Genomic DNA, 23,535 nt, shown 5'->3' on the forward strand with positions numbered 1-23,535 from the left:
GACCTACCTTTCTTCATTAAGGTGACCTACCTTTCATTTATCAGAATTAACCAATGTAAAGCCCTGAATATTTTACTTTCCAGAATGTAGTTGAGTTATAGGACTGATTTAGTTTTTACAAATAAATTCAGTATAAAGATGTTTTCATGTGTAGTTTTGAAAGACGGCACACTTAGAAATAAACCTATTAATATACTATTAAAAAGGTCTAAATAAAAAATATTATATGCAATTTTTTTTTTTATTTTTTTCTTTATTCCTGTTGGCAATTCTGTCGACTGCTACGTCAGTAGTTGAACAGTGGTTTCCTGAAACCAGAAATAAAGTTTTGAAATCTTAATTTCTAATTTCCTATGAATTCTTACCATAACCTGTATCAGCCTCATTAAATCAGTTTTTATTACCATCATAGGTAGTCTGGATATTGAAATTTTCATCACAAAGTTTTACCGGAACATATGACTTTAGCTAGAGTAAAAGCAAATTCTTTTGTATAATTCAGAATGTTCAAGTGTACTAATCATAACCATACACTACTCACCATTCAATTACTTATTGACCTTTGCTCTTGAAGTACTCATTGACAACATCATGGGCTTGAGACTCCTTACCCCAATCCTAGAAAAAAAAATTAGGATGAGAAATTATACAAATTATGTAAACTTGTGTACAGAATTAGAGGTCTTCATATCAAGTAAATATACAGTAAACATTCATCTCAATGTAGGAAATACTTTTAAACAACTGCATATGCATGTACGTAAAGGATGGCAGGATTTGCAAGAGCAATGTCACTGAAGGCCTTTAGCCACTACCAAACACCTAGTCCTGACTAGTGCCATAACACACTATAACTTGTATGCAATTTATCCCTTTTTAGCATAAACGGAGATAAGGGGAACCGCGCAAAATTCTTGGTCGGTTAGGGAGGAGATCCCAGATACTCCTAAGAAAGTAGTTCGAGGTAAGTACTCTGTGTTGGAACAAATAAAAATCAAGCCCAAAAACAAGGCCATTATGCATAAACTGGTGGAAAATCCGTGTAGTGGTAATTTATGTTGAGGTTAAACAATAGGACATAAGAAAAGTAAAAGGATTGGACAATAAATAGACAATTAAGTGCCAACAATTCAAAAGCCGGTTATTACAGTCGCTTGATAATTCGTTCTCTCTCTCTTAATAGTTGATGGGTTACTTGTTAAAATCATTCTATTCCCAAGTAAACTCCGTAAAATCTCTGAGTATGCTCGTGCGAGTGTATATTGTTTGATTAAAATCATTATCATTCAAATCAATCTGTTTAGGAAACTAAAACAATATATTTCTAAATATTAAAGCCCCTTTGATTCATTTTATTTCGCAGAACCAACGATGTAGAGAAGATAACATCGTCCAAAGGAAAAGAAAATACATTGCAGGAAGGTTACAGTTACAGAATCGAAAATGCTCAAGTGTAGCGAAGAGTCAAGGTGTTGTGTAACTGGAAAATGCAAAGGAGGAACATACACTTTTGAAGATGAATACGTATGTGGTAATGATCACGATCATGCATTAGATTCTGCTTAGTTAGTGGATAGCTCATCAATGATGCAGTTTAGTGAAAGGGTGAAACATTAAAAGCTCCCAACAATTTATATTTTATTAGTGGTAGTTGCTGTTATTCCAAATAACTAATGATCTGAAAAGGATTGCCACTGTTTGCCCTCAACAACACGGGAAATAGGCAAAGCTCAAAAACGGGTTTCAACGTAGGATGGGGAAAATTTCTTTGCTTACGACTCCGGTAGTGATGACCGAGATTTCATAAACAAGATTGCTATCTTTTTTATATTAGATTGAAGAAGACGCATTATGAATTGAGATATTTACTGAAAGAAATAAAAATTTGGTCACATTCATGTTTTTAATGATTTGTGTAGATTTTTATTTACGTCATAACAGATCACCACTAAAAACGTTGTATTTACTTTTTTCCCCTTCAGTAAACCCATCAAGATTGTTTAATAATATTTTGAATATAAAATTATTTTAACGATTGTAACCATTTATTTTTGAGAGCAAGTTCATGATCAACGATGGTAATAACCGATCTTGAAATTATGGCGCTCAAAAGTCAGTAAGCCCATCCACTGCTATAGGATACAAATTAACCAACCAAAAGGTATTTCAACCTATGAAACCAATAACATCTAAATATGAAATAAAAAAGAAAATTAAATAAACCTTACTAGACAAATGCAGTTGATTTAGTCAAGTGTCTATTGAACAAATCTGTAGGGCTTGGGTTTACCTCCCTCACTATATAAAACTTGAACACACTAATGACAAGGCCTAGGGAATATGACTCTAGCAACCCATGGAGTGGGGATTAGATACAGCTACCCTAGCTGCAAAGCAGTTGCCTTTACTGTCCGAGAATAAAGGGGCAAATCTCTGCTTAGGATCTATAGTACCAAACATGGATGATGCACAGTTCAAGACAGACACTGCATACAGCACGTTCACATTTCTATGTGACAGCAACTGTACTTTCATTATCGTTCAAAAATGAAAGAATTATTTCCCTTTTCTAATTAACTTTTTTAATCATATATTTAAGAATATACCTAATATAAAATGTAAGTGTATATTTCAATTCTTATCCTTTAATGATTCAATTACATACCAATAAATTTTCATATACACAATTCAAGCAGGCTCATGACTGAAATATATCGAGACCAATAGACCAAGATTGAGATTCGATGCTCTCGCGTTTAAAAATTGAAACCACATTATAGTTTTTACTTTTTCCCATAAAAACAGAGCAAAACCACTTAGTTTTTACTTTTTCCCATAAAAACAGAGCCTGAATTTAATTAAAGTAAGCCACAATGATAATTTAAAAGATAACATCTCTTTAATTCAGCCACTTAACAGGAATTATGCTGCTGTTTAATTGACAATTCTCTCAAAAAATGTAAGTACTGTACACAGTACCACCACTAATGTGACTAAGAGACCAGTTAAAGAGTAATGGGTACCCTGCTAAAGGAATATAAGCACCAGCCTGCCACATTCCACCAATGTGTCAGATCTGCAAATTGAAAATCATCTCTGTTGGCCCACTGTTAAAGAAGTACTTTTCTGCTGAACAGGAACTAGCCACTTTCCCTTTGCTGTGTACACTGAGGATAATTGCAGAGGCAATAGTGGGGAATGACAGCATTTTCCAGCAGAAATGAGACTGGGCTTGAAGCAGCATCTGAGAAGGGACAGGTGTGAACAGCATTTACATTAGCCATAGCCAAATGTAACAAGATGAAAGGTAAGTACATTGAGAAAGCAAGGAAATCAATAGCAGCTCTTTGGGTTGCAAAGACACTGCAGTATAGAACAAATTAAAAGGGACTGCTTCAAGATGTAGAAAGGTCACTATCAAGGAATCTCAACAACTGCAAAGAGAGGGAAGAAAAAATTTCCCTGAAGCATAAAGTAGCAGAACGGATTAAGAAGTCTAAATAGGGGTAATAAAATTTTTTCAACCAGGAGCCTAAGAAGTATGCAACTCCCAAACTCAAGTCTGGAAACTATATGCTCTTTAGCAAAACTAGGCAATAATGCAACAGATGGGAAGCCATCTAGCACTATGTGCAATTGTTTTTCTCATCCATGCCCACAATTTAGAAGAAAGAAGAAGAAGAAAAAGAAAGAAGAAAAGAATTAAGATGAATAATATACACACCACCACCTAGGACTACCTTAAACTGATATACTAAACAGAAGGACCCACTATAGAAAACGGAGATGGGGAAAACTACACAAAATTCTGGTCGGTTGGGAGGAGAATCCCAGATACTCCTAAGAAAGTAGTTCGAGGTAAGTACTCCGTGTTGGAACAAATAGTAATTACTACAATAAAAAATGGACAGGCCAATTAATCTGGAATACTCTCTCTGTTAAAAGTATATATAATAAATAGATACTTTGCTTAGTACTGTAGCTATTTGCGTGTGCATATTTTACCCAAGCAGATACATTTGTAAGGTATTATAGTTATTCTTACAGCTCTTAGTTGTATTACCTTTCTAACAAGCATAAAAACTTCAATGCAAACATACACTCAAGATATGCTACTACAGAATTGAAGTAAACAAACCCGTTTCTGGTCACTTCACCAACAAATTCTTCAAGCAACACCATTATAATTTCTGACAAATGTAACTGGACTCTCCATATTCCTTAATAAGAATGTATTCTAGATACAGAATCTAATAAGCAATATATAATAAACATTAAAACTGACAATAAAATTCTGATCGTATCTATAAAACAAATATCTTACCGTTACAACGATGCATGAACAGCCGACGACTTTCCTGGCCTTGCCTTCTCTGTCAATCTTGCATAGACCAGCCCACTCTCCGAGCATTTTATTATTATCAACCTTGAGCAGCTTGATCTGATGTTCTTGGCACAAGGCCTCTACAAGCTTGGAATAGCCAGGCTCATCACAATTGTTGGCCAACAAGCACAGCAACGCCCTACGTCTGAAAGTTTAATTATCGATATAAATTAACGATATACAAATAGGAAAATTTATGCATATGTATGTTTGTGTATACATAAACTATATCAAAAAAATTTTGTAATCAACTTGTTATATCATTAAATTTGCAAGAACTAATTTACAATTGATTCACAAGTCTCCCTTACTTGTCTAAGGCCTTAACTGCCTCGTGAAGTCCCCTTGCAAGGCCATCTGCCATCAGAGCTTGCTTTAATACCTCCTGGACTGCGGTGTTCAAGTCCATAGGGCCACCCACGGCCACAGTAACGCTAACGTCTCTGTAATAAACACGAAACTGTACTGTGATGTCAAATTTGAATTAAATACAATATAATAAATTCTTTTGTATATAGCACATCAATATACACAACAAATATTAGGGTTGTATTGCATAGTAAAACTTGACAACGAATTTATAAAACAATTAAAAATGTATTGCTGACTACTTAACATGAATAATGTACAAGAAAATCATTACTCTATCAAACTAATGTTTTTCTACATTAAATAATTTGCAATCAATATTACTATAAGTAGAAGATAAAAATATTCAGAAGAGTACCCCTAGAGGGAATATGAGTATGCACAAGCAGTAGAGTATAAACTTACCCTTCCCCATCAGACATGTTGCTGAATTCTTAGGACGTCCTCCTGGAAATAATATAGAGGAACATTAGTTAATTATATGTGCTGCATCATACGACTCCAGTACACTTTATGAAGAAGCAACACAGCCGATGTTATAATTCTTAATAAACTAACATACTAGGCATCCAACAATCACTATAATCAAGTGAAGTAGGCTCTTTAAAAAATAAACATTTGCATATCCAAAAATGCAACGACCCTAATGAATTACTTTGAGGTGCTTCTATCAGTATGGTTAATGATTAAATTTCCACTATCATTACAATAACCTATTTCCTGATGTTAAAATGTATACCCATTCCACCAGCTGTGTAAGATTAAAGAAAAGTATAACTACCCCAAGGAGTTTGTCAAAGTGAAACATTGTTTGGATGCAAAATCCCTTTGAAAGAAACATGGTTTTGTAGTTTTACTTTACTGAGGCATAAATCTGTAGACAAATTTTTACAAACATTTCAAATATCACCTCAATAAAATATTAGTTTGAACACCATAACCTGAAAAGTTCTTTCAACTTCCTTCTTTGGGTCACAAGAGTATGACACAAGAAGACCCAGAAAATAGGGGGTCACAATGAGTATGACACAAGACGACCCAGAAAATAGGGGGTCACAATGAGTATGACAAAAGACCCAGAGAATAGGGGGTCACAATGAGTATGACACAAGACAACCCCGAGAATAGGGGGTCACATTGAGTACGACACCAGAAGACCCAGAGAATAGGGGGTCACAATGAGTACGACACAAGACGACCCAGAAAATAGGGGGTCACAATGAGTATGACACAAGAAGACCCAGAGAATAGGGGGTCACATTGAGTACGACACCAGAAGACCCAGAGAATAGGGGGTCACAATGAGTACGACACCAGAAGACCCAGAGAATAGGGGGTCACAATGAGTACGACACCAGAAGACCCAGAGAATAGGGGGTCACAATGAGTATGACACAAGAAGACCCAGAAAATAGGGGGTCACATTGAATATAACACAAGACGACCCAGAAAATAGGGGGTCACAATGAGTATGACAAAAGAAGACCCAGAGAATAGGGGGTCACAATGAGTATGACACAAGACAACCCCGAGAATAGGGGGTCACATTGAGTACGACACCAGAAGACCCAGAGAATAGGGGGTCACAATGAGTACGACACCAGAAGACCCAGAGAATAGGGGGTCACAATGAGTATGACACAAGAAGACCCAGAAAATAGGGGGTCACAATGAGTATGACACAAGAACAACCAGAGAATAGTTCATAAAATTCCCGACAGGTGGTTCAGTACACTTTCTTTTCCCATCTTCTGTATTATTAGTATTTATAGCCATTAGTAATTTGAAAAGAGTAAGTATAAATAAAATTAACACTAGATTCTTCCCCACCTATGGTGTACTACCATAACTGAAAGGCTATCAATTTACACCAAATATTGTCTTCAATAATATTTAAAATACCTTAGAATACATACAATCACAATGCAAGTCTTATTATGTTATTAATACCTTTCTTTACTTTGCTAGTCGTCCTAATAAAGTTCAACAATCGTAAAAAAGGAGCCTTCGTACATCAGCGGCCAGTAGTAAAGTTAAAAGTACATAAAAACAAAATAAGGTGTATGTATAACAGCAACAAAGCTACATAACTATAATTTTCAGTCCTATCGCAAACTTGCACAGTATTTAATAAAAACTTCAGAATATTTTATAATTCTTAAGAAGCAACCCACATAGCCATTTCCTAAAAAAAAAAAAAAAATAGTTAATTCTTCATTTTATGGTGTACTATTCAATGAATCTGACCTTATTTCTGAGGAAAAGTGACCTCATTCCTGCCCCAGTTGGGAATTAGAGGTTTGGTTGAACCCCCCCCCCCTTCCACAAAAAAAAAAAAACACCAGACCCTTGAAGCAATGACTAATGTCAAAAAGGCATAACCCTTGGAGCAATGATGAACGTCAAAAAGGCATAATAAACACACGATAACTAGTTGAAAAACTATATGGTTCACGTAAGCGGCAGGAAAATAAAGCATGATAATTATCAATGGTTCAAATTTCCTCCTCCTCCTGTTTTTTGGGCTACCCCATAGCTCACTACACTCACAAAATTAACATTATATCACCACTCCCTTGCTTTGACAAGCATTACATGAATGAACTGTGCACACCAGCCCAATAGGTTATTTCGGGGATATTTTTCACAAGAGCACATAGCTATACACTGAACTGCCCTAAAAACGTTGGTTCCTTTCAACATAATCAAATTGCCATGAAATAACACTACATTTGGACATCATGTGATTACATTCATGCTAGAACTGAAAGGGAGGGTGGAAAAAAAATGGCCATTGTAGAACAATTTTTTTGGAATTTGTGCATAAACATTTGAAAGCTCCGTCGTACAAATAGCACCACAACACTCGCAATGCTTTTGCTTAAGATTTAAATTATGTCTTTGAACATTAAAGCGCTACTTCTATACGACCACTGGACAAACAAAGGTAAACTTTGCCGTAACCCATAGGAAATCTATCAAAACCAACGCCATCCAATCCCTCTGCCAAGATGAAATACGTATTCTTTCTTATTTATTCGAAGAATTCGGACCGACAAGGATACCTAAGAATACTGGTCAGTTAAATTTATTACTCCACTCAAATCCTAGTGAAACTTGGTTTTTACTGAAGTAGTTTGTGATTGGTTATGAAACCCAATATGACAACATAACATAATGATGTAACAGCTCCCAGCCAATATTCTGTAATTGGAACTGCTTTTGTTAGGTACAGGGCTCACTAAAAGCAAACATTACCGTAGATGAAAAGTTTGATCCTACTTAAAATTTTGAGGTAAAAACTATCACTCATTCAATTGTACCTCATTAAATCTCATATTATGAATGAACGAGCTCAAAAAAAAAAAAAATCTTATCCAAGAACTGAAAAATCTGGAAAATAAGAAAAAATAATAAAACCAGACATCGAGTGACAAATGACTATACCATATAAAGAAAAGAATAGAGGAGCCGTTGCAAAGGCCTATCCTCAAAGTATAAGTAACAAATACAGACACGTACTTTCTCGTGCCCAGACTTCCTAGAATTCACCGAAAATGAAGTTTTGATCAATTTGACAGCGGAACACTTAACTAATCAGCATCTGCAGTACTTTGAAACAAAATCGGATCCCCGTGACCAATCAGAATTCTTCATCTCCTCCTCATACACCTATTGACGCAAAAGGGCCTCTATTAGATTTCGCTATTCGTCTCAATCTTGAGCTTTTAAATTAATACTTCTCCACTCATCATTTATTTCACGCTTCAGCCTTGTAGGCCTGGGTCGTACAACTATTCTAGTGCCTCGTGGAGCCCGGAGCCTTTGACATTTGTTGGAACTGGGCTGGGATCGCCAGAAATCGGCTATTTTACAAGGGAATCATTACAGAATGAATCAAAAAGTTTTATGAATACTTGTCCCAACAAACTATATACTGTACTGTACTAGGACAGGGTTGGGATCACCAGAAAATAAAGTAAAAACGTCAGCAATCAGCCGTTTTTTCACAGGAACTATAACCAAATGAAATATTAATGAATTTACTAGTTTTGGAAATGCTTGTCCCAACAATCTACATACTAGGACCACTCAGCGCATGTATGGGGGAAACGTGTGAGAACGGCCAACAAAACATAAGTTGGAATGCCAAGAAAAACCCAATTTTGTCCCAACGTTCTACATACTAGGAACATTGTGTATGAATGTGTTGGAAAACCCCTTCCCGAACGACACAGGTGGGAACCTGTGACTCTAGGTATACAAAAATCAACCTAACCTAGTAGTTCCCAGGTCACAACCCCTAACCGGAGGCCAACCATCGGACCCCCTTCCCCGGTCACGACCCCTAGCATAATTTGTAAATATGATACCTAACCTGTTAGTTCCAAGGTCACAATGCCTACGCCAGATAGTTAAGGCCCCGGACCCCCATCACAGGTCACAACCCCTAGCAAAATTGTAAAAGGCAATAGAACCTAACCTTACCTATTAGTTCCCAGGTCACAACCCCTATCCAGGGGCAAGCCCCAAACCCCCTTCCTTGGTCCCAAACTAAAACAAAATAAAAAATAAATTCTTATGATAAAGTGAATAACATGCAAATCTCTCTCCTAACCAATAAAAGCGATGCGCAGCACTTCAAATTATATAAAATAATCTGTAATAAAAATGTTACACAGGATTACCTTTGTGATTATTTTACAATTGCAACTCCAATTATACGCGATCACCCTCAAAGCATGAAGCCGATTGATACAAGTAATAAATTCAAACCACATCGCTCAAAGAAAATCTATAGGACACACGTCTGTCCGTTACGGGGGTTAACATTAGAAAGGCCGACCTCGAAGTCAGGCAGGAAGCAATAGTAGGGGGGAAATTTTACAATAGATTAACTTGGTTGAGGCTTCAGCGACCGATGCATTACAACAAACTTCTCCCTACCTAACATTTCTTGATAATTATTACATCAGTATTAAATACCCCTGAGGGTACAATCAGGCACACTATTCTATTTAATTTCTCTTCCTCTTGTTTTGTTAAAGTTTTCATAGTTTATATAGGAAATATTTATTTTAATGTTACTCTTCTTAAAATATTTTATTTTTCCTTCTTTCCTTTCCTTACTGGGCTATTTTCCCTGTTGGGGCCCCTGGGCTTATAGCATTTTGCTTTTCCAGCTAGGGTTGTAGCTTAGCAAATAATAATAATAATAATAATAAAGGACATGTCTCAACCAACTACAAAATTAACCGATGTAAGAATGAATATTGATGGGACTATGTATTGGGAAATTTTGAAACCATGCAGGAGCTACCCGTGACTTGTGTGTGAACAAGGCTGAACTAATATTGCTATGGCAAAGGCAATTCATATTATGTAAAATGATAAAATAACTTATGATACATCAGATCATATTAAAGAACATTTTTTGCCTAAAAAGAATAACAGTCTGGGATTGACCTGGTTACTGATCAGACGTGTTATTTTCTCCTCCTGACCTGACCTCCCGCTCAGTTAGGCCCATGAGGTAGCGACCACCCCGTGAAACTAATGAGGTGCTAAACTTTTTGCTGAACTGCTGAAAACAAATCGTTTCCGTGCTCTCTTTATTACTCCACATCTTTTTGTCTTTTCTGTATTTTTAAATAGTGATCTGAAAATGCATTCTGCTGAAGAAGTCAATAAATCCCAGGTCTTGAGTGGCCAGCCGCTTGTAACCAAAATCTCTAAAAACGTGAATGGAGTTCTCCAAGCCTCCAGTGTAGTGAACTCGCCTCCCGACCTGTGTGCTGAAATTCAGGCCCTGAAATCGTTACTCTCGGGTCAAATTTCTAACCTCGTATCACAAGTGAGTGATCTAAAGGACAAAATGGAGTCTATTGAGGAAAGGGTCACTGCTGCGGTGGAGGACAAACTACGCCACCATCTAGAAGAGATAGACCGTAAAATTAGTGAAAAGGACAAAATAATTACCGACCTAACAAATAGGGTGGCGACACTTGAAGCCAGGCCAGACACATCTAGAGAAATGGAAATTCTCGAGGAGAAGCTGGATGAGATGGAAGCCCAAATGATATGTGATAATCTTGTCCTGTCTGGCCCTGCTTTGCCCGCTCCCCAACCAAACGAGGATACACGGAATATAGGCCGAGATCTCGTGGAAAGGTGTGTCCAAAAGAATTTTCCTGACCACGTCTTCCTTGAAGGGCGAAGGATCGGTAAGAGAAGGGTCGATGGGTCTTTTGAAAACAACAACATCTTGCTGAAAGTGATGTCGCGAGCTGTGAAGGCGGACATCAGACACTCGTGTTTTCAACACAGGAATGACACTGCAAAAGGTTTCTTTATAGGCGAAGCGCTCACAAAGAAACGTGATAAGCTTTTTTATGAATTACGTAGAGTGAAAAGACAGCAGTATACCGGTCTGTTCCTACATACTCGCGACGGAGTTATTAAAGTGAAAACTTCCTCAGCGGGCAAAACTTTTGCTATCCGTACCCGAAAGGACCTTGATCTATTCTACAGTAGTACAGGGCTCAGTGCCCCTGAGTGATTTCAAAATATGTGCTAAATACTCCATTGTTTTCAGTTTCTGTAACCATTTTTTCTAACCTCATTAGTTTTTTCACATTTAAATTTTTGAATTTACACTCACAATTTTTTCTTTTTTTCAAATTGCATTATTTTACTTTTAACACTGCCATTTCCACTATTGTTAGCAATATCATTACTATTATCAAATTTACCATTTTTACTTTTACTGATATTAATATCATTATTATTTTTTTTTTCTCCTTTTTTATTACTACTATTTTTGTTAATATTATACACATCTGATCTGTTTTCCTGTAAATATTACACTACTGACACATTTAATGATTCTCTCCCTAATCATATGCGGCAATGCCTTTCATTAATAAGTTTTAATATTCGAAGTTTCAAGAAAAACCATGACGAATTTATTGGCTACTTAAATAACTGCAACCATGAATTTGATATCATTGTATTGACCGAAACATGGGCTAAGGAAGAAACTCACTGCATGAATTATCTTCCTGGGTATAATGCGTGTCACAATTATCGGGAAGGTCGTAGGGGCGGCGGTGTGAGCATTTTCGTTAAAGACTCTATTGATTTTCAACCTCTTGATGACTTCTTCAACATTTCTAATGATAATTTTGAAAGTGTCGGTGTAACGGTTTCTATACCAAACTCGCCTCATAAAACAGTAATCTTAGGTATCTACAGACGTCCAGGAGGTAACGGAAATATGTTTTTCGACTCGTTAGAGGAGGTGCTAAGAAATCCAGGTATCTCTCCTATGAATACAATTGTCACTGGGGACTTTAACATCTGCTTAATGAGGGAAGGGGAGAGCGAGACCACCCGCAGACTGATTAACACAATGCGATCTTTTGACTTTCGCCCGTCAATAACTAGACCAACAAGAGTCGGCTCGAATGACTCGCTGTCTTGTATTGACCATATTTGGGCAAATAATAATCTTGTTGGTAATAGTGGGATATTCTTAGCAGATATCACAGATCATTTCCCAATTTTCTGTATTAATGCCTATATTAAACAACGTAGACAACAAAATAAAAATTCAATTCAGAGATATGAGCGAAGTGAATGACAGGAAATTCACGGAACTCCTGAGGGGGAAAGACTGGACCGAATATGGTCAAGCCTCATTAGATCCTCACCTGGGGGCGGCCTCTTTTACGGATGAAATAGACAGCTTTTTCAATGAATGCTTTCCTTTAAAAACAAAATATGTAAGTGTTAAAAGATTGGTGAATAAGTGGCTCTCCAAAGGGCTACTGAAATCAATTAACATTAAACATAATTTATATCGAATAATGAAATTGGGTGCTTATAGTGCCCAACGCTATAGAAACTATTGTAATATGTTGCTTACATTAATTCGCATGGCAAAGAAAAAATATTTTGATAGTACTTTTGATCAACTCCGAAATGATGCTAAAAAATCCTGGGATCTCATAAATTCGTCCCTTAGGCCTGGAAAGAAAAAGCGCACTTCGCTAAGAAAACTCATTGGTCGTAACGGCGAAACTATTACTGACAGCCAACAGATTGCAAATGCTTTTAATCTTCATTTCTCTACAATTGGCATTACTCTCCGAGATGCCCTGCCTCAAAATAATCAGTTAGATTTTCATTCCTATTTACCTCCTTCAAATCAGCACTCTATTTATTTGACCCCATCTTCTCCACTTGAAGTAATCAACATTATAAAAAAACTAAAGAACAAAAAAGCAAATATTCATTCTCCCCCTACTAAACTATATAAGAATAATGCTAGTTTACTTGCCTTTCCTATATCCTTATTGTTCAACCGTTGTATTGCCTCTGGCATTTATCCTGACATTTTTAAAATAGCATGCGTTACTGTGCTACATAAGTCTGGTGATAAATCGGATGTCAATAACTATAGACCAATAAGTTGCCTTCCCTTATTGAATAAAATTTTTGAAAAATTATTGTACAATCGACTCTACTCTTTCTTTACTAGATGTAATATCTTTTCTTCCTGTCAGTATGGCTTTCTGCGTGGCGTTAGTACAAGTGATGCTGTAAATGACCTTCTTGAAAATATCTACAATGCGATGAATAAAAATGAATACCTTGGTGCGGTCTTTTTAGATTTGAGTAAAGCCTTTGACACAGTGTCTCATGATGTGCTGCTTAAAAAGCTCGAACATTATGGAATACGTGGAAATGCGTTACTCTTACTAAAATCCTACTTAACGAGTCGAAAACAATTTGTGACCCTCGATGGCCATCTCTCAGAGGTTATGGATGTCAAAATAGGTGTTCCCCAGGGATCAGTCCTAGGACCGTTATTTTTCCTCGCCTATATCAATGATCTACCTCGATCAGTAGGTAGGTTAAGCTCCATACTCTTTGCCGATGACACTACGCTTCACTTTAGACATAAAAATATCTACTCCCTCTGTGATACACTAACCAATGATTTAACTCGTGTAAAAAACTGGCTACTAGCAAATAAGTTAACCTTAAATGAAAGAAAGACATACTTCATAATCTTTTCTCTACGAAGAGTTCCTGATAACATAAGGGTTTCTATTGGAAATCACACTCTGGATCAGAAGTCCAGTGGTAAATTTTTAGGGATAATTCTTGATAATAAACTAACTTTCTGTGAGCATGTAAATATGACAGTTAATAAAATTGCCAAAGTAATGGGTATCATATATAGATTAATAATAATATAATAATAATAATAATGTTTATTGGACAAAAGATATTTACATTCAAAGATTTACAAAAAGAAAAAAAGACTCAGTCCAAGCCCATGTGGAGCAGAGCTCTTCGGGCAATAATACAACAAAATAATATCATCAATTAAGTAAAAATAAAAAATAAAGTAAATATGGATATAGATATACAAAATGTACGCATACATATAAATGAGAATCTTAGCCTAAAAACAAATGGAAATGCATATTTATATGATAAGGAAAGATGGTATATGAAAGCTAATGGTATATACATTGAAAAAATTGTAGATATTAAGCAAAAAACTCAGTAAAAGAACTAGTTTTACAAAAAAAAAAAAAAAAAAAAAAAAAAAAAAAAAAAAAAAAAAAAAAAATATTCTAAACAATGAAACATACTTGCGATGTGGTTAGGTAGGCAAGTATAAATATTTATTAATAAAGCTTAATACCCAGATAACAGGAGATTTGTATATGATTTCTTAAAAGACCGAACGCTAAGCAGTGCCTTTAGATAAGCGGGCAGAGTATTCCAAAGTTTAATACCTTGGTATAGATAGGATTGCTCGCATCTATTAATACGTATGAAAGGAAGAGTTAAGTTTGAATTTCTTGTTCCGTATGGATGAACTGATTGTTCCTGAATTATTTTTCGTCTTAAATCTGGAAATTTGTTCAAAATAAGTGTTTGGAACATCATATTCATTAAGGAGAGCTTATAATTGTCTTCCAGCTTCAATATCGAGAGAGACCGGAAAAGTGGCGATGTATGAGCTAAGTAATCACTGGAGCTTATGATTCTTATCAGTCTTTTTTGAATTACAATTAATGGTTGCAAGACATTTCTACTACTACTCCCCCACGCCGTATTGCAGTAATTTAGGTGAGGAGATACTAACGAGTGATACAATTGTTTTATAATATATAAGGGGAAATACTCTTTTAATCTATATATGATACCCATTACTTTGGCAATTTTATTAACTGTCATATTTACATGCTCACAGAAAGTTAGTTTATTATCAAGAATTATCCCTAAAAATTTACCACTGGACTTCTGATCCAGAGTGTGATTTCCTATAGCAACCCTTATGTTAACAGGAACTCTTCGTAGAGAAAAGATAATGAAGTATGTCTTTCTTTCATTTAAGGTTAACTTATTTGCTAGTAGCCAGTTTTTTACACAAGTTAAATCATTGGTTAGTGTATCACAGAGGGAGTAGATATTTTTATGTCTAAAATGAAGCGTAGTGTCATCGGCAAAGAGTATGGAGCTTAACCTACCTACTGATCGAGGTAGATCATTGATATAGGCGAGGAAAAATAACGGTCCTAGGACTGATCCCTGGGGAACACCTATTTTGACATCCATAACCTCTGAGAGATGGCCATCGAGGGTCACAAATTGTTTTCGACTCGTTAAGTAGGATTTTAGTAAGAGTAACGCATTTCCACGTATTCCATAATGTTCGAGCTTTTTAAGCAGCACATCATGAGACACTGTGTCAAAGGCTTTACTCAAATCTTAAAAGAGTATTTCCCCTTATATATTATAAAACAATTGTATCACTCGTTAGTATCTCCTCACCTAAATTACTGCAATACGGCGTGGGGGAGTAGTAGTAGAAATGTCTTGCAACCATTAATTGTAATTCAAAAAAGACTGGTAAGAATCATAAGCTCCAGTGATTACTTAGCTCATACATCGCCACTTTTCCGGTCTCTCTCGATATTGAAGCTGGAAGACAATTATAAGCTCTCCTTAATGAATATGATGTTCCAAACACTTATTTTGAACAAATTTCCAGATTTAAGACGAAAAATAATTCAGGAACAATCAGTTCATCCATATGGAACAAGAAATTCAAACTTAACTCTCCCTTTCATACGTATTAATAGATGCGAGCAATCGTATCTATACCAAGGTATTAAACTTTGGAATACTCTGCCCGCTTATCTAAAGGCACTGCTTAGCGTTCGGTCTTTTAAGAAATCATATACAAATCTCCTGTTATCTGGGTATTAAGCTTTATTAATAAATATTTATACTTGCCTACCTAACCACAACGCAAGTATGTTTCATTGTTTAGAATATTTTTTTATTTGTAAAACTAGTTCTTTTACTGAGTTTTTTGCTTAATATCTACAATTTTTTCAATGTATATACCATTAGCTTTCATATACCATCTTTCCTTATCATATAAATATGCATTTCCATTTGTTCTTAGGCTAAGATTCTCATTTATATGTATCTATTTGTATACATATGATTATGTATATGTATGTGTACATTTTGTATATCTATATCCATATTTACTTTATTTTTTATTTTTACTTAATTGATGATATTATTTTGTTGTATTATTGCCCGAAGAGCTCTGCTCCACATGGGCTTGGACTGAGTCTTTTTTTCTTTTTGTAAATCTTTGAATGTAAATATTTTTTGTCCAATAAACATTATTATTATTATTATTATTATTATTATTATTATTATTATGTGTCGTAGAGCTCCAACGTCTTGTTCTATTCATGTATTACAAAAATGTTCTGACCAAACATGTGTTGTAGAGCTCCGTCTTGTTCTATTCATGTATAACAAAAATGTTCTGACCAAACATGTGTTGTAGAGCTCCGTCTTATTCTATTCATGTATAACAAAAATGTTCTGACCAAACATGTGTTGTAGAGCTCCGTCTTGTTCTATTCATGTATTACAAAAATGTTCTCATTAATCTATTCTATTTTAATTAAAATTTGATCATTCATATCCAAAACTAGCGACCAAACATATCTATTTGTATACATATGATTATGTATTTGTATGCGTACATTTTGTATATCTATATCCATATTTACTTTATTTTTTATTTTTACTTAATTGATGATATTATTTTGCTGTATTATTGCCCGAAGAGCTCTGCTCCACATGGGCTTGGACTGAGTCTTTTTTTCTTTTTGTAAATCTTTGAATGTAAATATCTTTTGTCCAATAAACATTATTATTATTATTATTATTATTATAAAATCAGAAGGAGGGAGAATAGCACTTTCTCATCTACAGGAACCATATCCGAGAAAAGCTAAGTTCTCTCAGTGAGGGTTTCACTGGTGCAAAAGCAGCAGACTAGAAGGCAACGTTATGAAACTGCTTGACAGTCTAGTGAGTTGGCAACAACCAAAGATGTGTGACTGAGAAGCATGCGGTAAGGTATGCAGAGCATGCTGTAAGGTAAGCAGAGCATGTTGCATGGCGTGCGGCTTATGCTGCATGGGATGAGGCTCATGCTGCATGGTATGAGACTCATGCTGCATGGGATGAGGCTCAAGCTGCAAGGGATGAGGCTTATGCCGCATGCGTTGAGGAGGATGCCGCATAGTATGAGGCTCCTGCCTCATGGGTTGAGGCGGTTGCCGCATAGCATGAGGCTTTTGCCTCATGGTTTGAGGAGGATGCCGCATAGCATGAGGCTCCTCATAAGCATGAGGCTGCCTGATGGGTAGAGGAGGATTTTTTAAAGAAATCTGAACCTGACACTAATCTAGCTGTCCGAGGATTTACCTGGTGAGACATCAGTCTCTTTACCAGCGAGTTTTACCAGATTTCCCCGGGCCACCACGTGACACAATTGGTAGTAATTCATTCAAATTACCCCTAATGAGTCAATATGGATAAATATCAACACAACATCGTGTTCAAATAGAAATAAATTTCTACCTCATACTTGGGATCGAACGCTAGCCCCTTCTAATGAAAGGCCAGGTCGAAACCAACCATGCCACGAGAGCCCATTCAAGAGTTGAGGTTCTTGCCTCAAGAGTGGAGGTTGCTGCCTCAAGGATGGTGGAGGTTGCTGCATAGCGCTGGTATCTGGCAACTCCCAATGCGGCAGCTCACGCGTGGAGGTAGGTTGAGGAACCTCAACATCATACGTCTGGCAGGGTGGACTGCGCAGAGGTGGAGTTGAGGTTGCTGCCTCGAGGATGGTGGAGGTTGTCGCACCGCAAGAGGTAGCTGCCTCGAGGATGGAGGAGGTAGTCGCAACGCAAGAAGCTCCTACCTCAAGGGTAGAGGAGGTTGCTGCAAAGCATAAGGATCCTGCCTCAAGTGTTGAGGAGGTTGCCGCGTGGCAAGAGGCTCCTGCCTCAAGGAAAGGGGAGGTTGCTGCACAGAGCTGGTATCTGGCAACTCCCAACGCGGCAGCTCACGCATGGAGGTAGCTTGAGGAACCTCAACATCATACGTCTGGCAGGCTGGACTGCGTAGAGGTGGAGTAGCGCTCGCAGGAGGAGGTGTGTTAACCTTCTCTGCCTGAAACTCCTGCATCAACACCGCAAGCTGAGACTGCATTGTCAGCAGCATAGACCACTAGAGTTTAAGAAAGACAACAACAAACGGAGCTACTGTCCGTTGAAACTGAGGGTCTAAAACAGCTGGTGCGGCAACAGACGGAGTTACTGTCTGTTGCGATACCACCTTGCCTCTCTGGGAGGTGTGCAGTTGTCGTACTGCAGCAAGTCCGAACTGACCCAGTGCTAATGGCTACACCTAGGAGTTGGACTTGCGCGGAAGGGACCGACTTGCACTTAAAAGCTGCAAGATTTGGTCCATGGTTTCTGCGAGAAACCTCTTCCGCAGACGAGGAATAAAAGGGCTCTCTCGTCTTTGTGTGGGTGGGGTGATCACGTCGGCTACGTGAGTTGGTTACACCCGAAACCACGGAGGGAAACGTCTGTTCGTCGATCGAGGCCTGCTGAACCCATAAGTCCTTCGACATTACTTCTCCCCTGGGCTTGGGAGCTTGTAAGAGGTCCCAGACTAGGCGAACAACTGGCACGAACAGACGAACCCTCGAACGCAACACTGTAACACTATGCGCTTATCACTTTATCACTTTTGATTTTCTGTTTGCACTTATTTCACTGAACTCAAAACTTTAAGTGGTTTGTACCTGAAACACGCAATTCTATCCTTCATTAAAAGTTAGTAATTGCGAAAACAGTATTACAATGTAACAGAAAAACATAATGAAAGATAAATAATTCAGTGGCTGGAAAAGAGATTAAACACTAGATCAAATAAACTACGTTTAAAATCTCTCACCGCATAAAGTCTGAGAACAAGAATAAAACTCTAGAAACGTTTACCTTCTTCCCCTAAAGAGACTAGGGAGAAGAGCAAAAACGATAACAACGTTACCCGCTTGAACGAAACGTTTACCCTCCTCTCTCTCCCTCCGTCTCTATCTCTCTCTCTCTCTCTCTCTTGACTTAGCACCTGAGAGAAGAGCCCAATTATATATATCGTTAAAACATATTATTGTTAAAGGAAAAAAACTGAAAGGTTTCCCAAATAAAAAGTTCCTTTATTAGAATAGAACCATTTAAGCTAAGAAAGAATGAACAAAACGCTAGAATCGGTTTACTCTTACTGCAACGTGACACCGTGATAGACTCTCTCTCTATCGTAACGATAGAGCGCAAGTTGAACGTTCTGAACGTCAACAACTGCAGAGACAAAACAAAACGTTAGTTCAACTTTGAAAACAGTACAAGACTATCAAAGAAATTCTTTCAAAAACATTAAAATGGCATAATATGTTAACAGGTAAAAACGAAATGACGGGCTTAAAGTTAATTAACTTCGGTTCCAAGAAAAGACCGCCTACTATTAGGAAAGGTCGAATATAAACAAATATAAAAATTAATTTTAATAAGTTTATAATAAAAGGAAGTTAATCAAAGAGGCCTATAAAAGGCGGAGAGATATAAAATAAATCTATAACTTTGTTAAGCAAAATTAAGAGTCTATACTCTCTTCGACACCAACACTTCCGTCTAAGGGAAGGGTCGGCCATTTAAAAGTGAAAGAGTTCATACTCTCTTCGTACCAAAATTAAATCAAAAATTAAATCAAATTAATTCCAAAAACTTGCTAAGCTAATGATATAGCTTCCTGAATAGCGAAGGCTAAACTCTAGAGCAAATACATCACCAAATCGTGAGCAATAACTCCAGAATCAACAGCGTATCCATGTAGGTCTAGCCGGAGGCCCGACAGAGGAAAAATTGAGGTGGTGTTGACAAGAAGTACTAGAGTACCTGACCACAGATGGCGCTGTGGTGTTCACCCCCACCTGTATAGCGATCGCTGGCGTATCCCTACCATAGATTTCTGTCGGCAACAGAGTTGACAGCTACATGATTATCGGGTAAGATTAATATTGAAAATTTCCAGATTTAAGACGAAAAATAATTCAGGAACAATCAGTTCATCCATATGGAACAAGAAATTCAAACTTAACTCTCCCTTTCATACGTATTAATAGATGCGAGCAATCGTATCTATACCAAGGTATTAAACTTTGGAATACTCTGCCCGCTTATCTAAAGGCACTGCTTAGCGTTCGGTCTTTTAAGAAATCATATACAAATCTCCTGTTATCTGGGTATTAAGCTTTATTAATAAATATTTATACTTGCCTACCTAACCACAACGCAAGTATGTTTCATTGTTTAGAATATTTTTTTATTTGTAAAACTAGTTCTTTTACTGAGTTTTTTGCTTAATATCTACAATTTTTTCAATGTATATACAATTAGCTTTCATATACCATCTTTCCTTATCATATAAATATGCATTTCCATTTGTTTTTAGGCTAAGATTCTCATTTATATGTATCTATTTGTATACATATGATTATGTATATGTATGCGTACATTTTGTATATCTATATCCATATTTACTTTATTTTTTATTTTTACTTAATTGATGATATTATTTTGTTGTATTATTGCCCGAAGAGCTCTGCTCCACATGGGCTTGGACTGAGTCTTTTTTTCTTTTTGTAAATCTTTGAATGTAAATATTTTTTGTCCAATAAACATTATTATTATTATTATTATTATTAACAATCTGACAGGTAATAAGAAAGATGTCACCTGTCAACAAACTACATTCTACCCTAACTGGTTAACAGATACAGTATGTACAAACGAATGAACGGGAGCAAATATGTTTTGTAGAATTTCAACAAACAAATGAAAAATATACCAGTAGTGTAAGATGTAGACAATTTGTGCAGTTTTCCATGTCCTTATTATACATCCAAAAATATAATGTATCGAGAAAATGGGTTTCATGATAGTTACGGAAGGTTTTTTACCTATATATGCCGTTTTCCCCACCCAAAACCCCCAGGGTCCCACTAGGGGTTCGCCGTTATCAACGGTTATATAATTAAAATATATATATAATTCACCAAGTATGAATTTATGGTGAAAAGAAGTTTTTTGAAGAAAACACGAGTTTTCCTATAGATATAAGGCGTTTTTTTTAATAGCAAAGTTTTCCCGTCCGTAACTATAATACAACCAAGTAGTGTTCCATGCATGCAGGAGGTCCTGTCTGTCATTACAGAGGGGCTACTTGTCTTGGTTTCACACGTAATCACGAACAATGGAATTAAAATAAGTGCTGCTGAGTGGGATTCTAATGGTTACGCACGACTTCCTTGAAATAAGATTGTGTTACCTTGCTAGGAGTGAAGCAGGTAGTGAAACAGATGCTAAAATTATGGCAGTCTATGGGGGTCACGTTAGTTAGTGGGTAAGGACAGGGATTGAAGGTTAGGTAGTGATTTCACGAAACACAGGACACGGATTTTGTTGTACGATGGCCACGGATTAGAGGCCGGGATAACTCAAATGAAATTCCTACTTATTATGGTTGGGAGAATTTAAGTCCGTCGTTATGCAAAGCCTCCATTACCGTTTTAAAACTTTACCCTAGGAACTGCAACTCGTGCCTTAGCTGAGAACTCAAAACCACATGTAGCACAAAATGGAGTTTCATTCCTACCTTATACTTATTTGACAGAGTGGGTTGTAATGCGAAATATTACCGTAATAACTTACAAGTTATTATAGCATTTACCGGTAAAGGCATTTAATAACTTTCGAAAACTCTATTGACCGAACCTTTCATTAACACGCTTACTGGTGCAAACAGAAATTCGACTAAAAGGTTCAAAATTTAACAAAATACTGCAATACACACCCAATGACATGTTAACAAGCGTTTTGGTTAATTAATGTCCATGAAAACTATTGCAAATATATAGAACTCTCATAAAACAGAGATGCGACATCTTCAACGTCCAAACTTATTTCATTTTATTAAGTTATTTACTATTAAACGTAACTCAATTGGCTATTTAATACACTGTCCAAGTATTAAAGAACGTTTATCAAAAATATTGAAGGTTTATATATATAACATAGGAAAGATGTTGGGAGATAAATTTTCTACTCACGAACGTTAACGTTGACAATCAAAATGTTTCACATGAAGACCGTTCCCAAGGTCCCAAGGAAAATCGTAAACAATAAAACAGAAGAACGTTTCGAAGCGCAAGAAACGAGTCGTACTTGTTTAGATATCTTTAATTTTGTTGATTAAGAACGAATATATATATATATATATATATATATATATATATATATATATATATATATATATATATATATATATATATATAGGCAGATTTTTCTTCTTTGTATTGATATTTTATAGTATTCACTATAGGATATCTATGGTATTGTATCTGCCTTTTAAAACATGTAATCTAAGACTGGGGAATTTCCCTTGCAAATGAAATTACAGTAGTCATTTTGGAAATATCCCTGTATAAGTTTAGTTAAAAACATGATCTGAAGCCAAATTTTCTTAAAATTTAGTCAATTAGTTTACCTTAATTGGAGATTTCTATGAATAAATGTTTGGTATGGCAATGGGTAATCGATTTTCCATTCTTTTATCCAATATATAGGCCTATAAGGATTTTTTAAAATCTAAATTGATACCTTCATTTTAGTCCTCTTAAATCGTTAGGTATGCTTCGTTGGCGATGTTTTAGGTTTTCCAAAATAAAACATGAACCTTAGAGTTTTCTTACGTGTTAATTTATTGATCTTATTCATATATTTTTCTATAGAAAGGTTAGAAAACAATCGAAACCCGTTTTTATACATATTGTTTCTCAGACAAGTCAATAGACTTATTTTCTATAATTACAAAGCAATCTTATAAATTATCATATAGCATACACTTCTATTCAGACTGTTCTTAAAGTAAATTCCTAAACATTTTCTTCTATGTACCTTTGGGCACCAAGTAAAAGCCAAGCAATATAGACTGGCAAGAACTAAAATATGTTTAGATATAGGAGGAGGAGAAAAATTAATTATTAGGAAGAAAATAAACACTCCTGTAATATGAAAAAAAGATAAGTAAAGAAGAAATGAACAGTGACTAACAAAAGTTGTATTGGAATTAGCACAAGAGATAAGTGGAAACATTTCCAAATAAGATAAAGGAAAACTATCAGAAAACACCAAAATATTAGTTCTATAAACCTGGGTCCTTTGAAATAGTAATATATCTTCAGCAGAGATAGAATATCTTACAAGGTATTTGGTTGGTGACAGGTGGTGCCAAAGATTGATTGATTGATT

The 23,535-nt window shown here is 36.2% G+C and overlaps 1 protein-coding gene across 1 annotated transcript; it reads right to left on the reverse strand.

The window, feature by feature from the left end:
- Nucleotides 1-222: 222 nt before the first annotated feature.
- RpS12 (ribosomal protein S12) lies at nucleotides 223-22,448 on the reverse strand. Its single transcript, XM_068389964.1, has 6 exons — nucleotides 22,335-22,448; nucleotides 5,159-5,200; nucleotides 4,696-4,827; nucleotides 4,325-4,529; nucleotides 542-618; nucleotides 223-308 (listed from the first exon to the last, which is right to left on the reverse strand). Exons 2-5 carry the CDS (start codon nucleotides 5,173-5,175, stop codon nucleotides 553-555), a joined length of 420 nt encoding a protein of 139 aa, XP_068246065.1. The 5' UTR covers nucleotides 5,176-5,200; nucleotides 22,335-22,448; the 3' UTR covers nucleotides 223-308; nucleotides 542-552.
- Between the last annotated feature and the right edge of the window lie 1,087 nt (nucleotides 22,449-23,535).

Source organism: Palaemon carinicauda, chromosome 16, assembly GCF_036898095.1.
Source record: "Palaemon carinicauda isolate YSFRI2023 chromosome 16, ASM3689809v2, whole genome shotgun sequence".
Taxonomy (NCBI): Eukaryota; Metazoa; Arthropoda; class Malacostraca; order Decapoda; family Palaemonidae; genus Palaemon; species Palaemon carinicauda.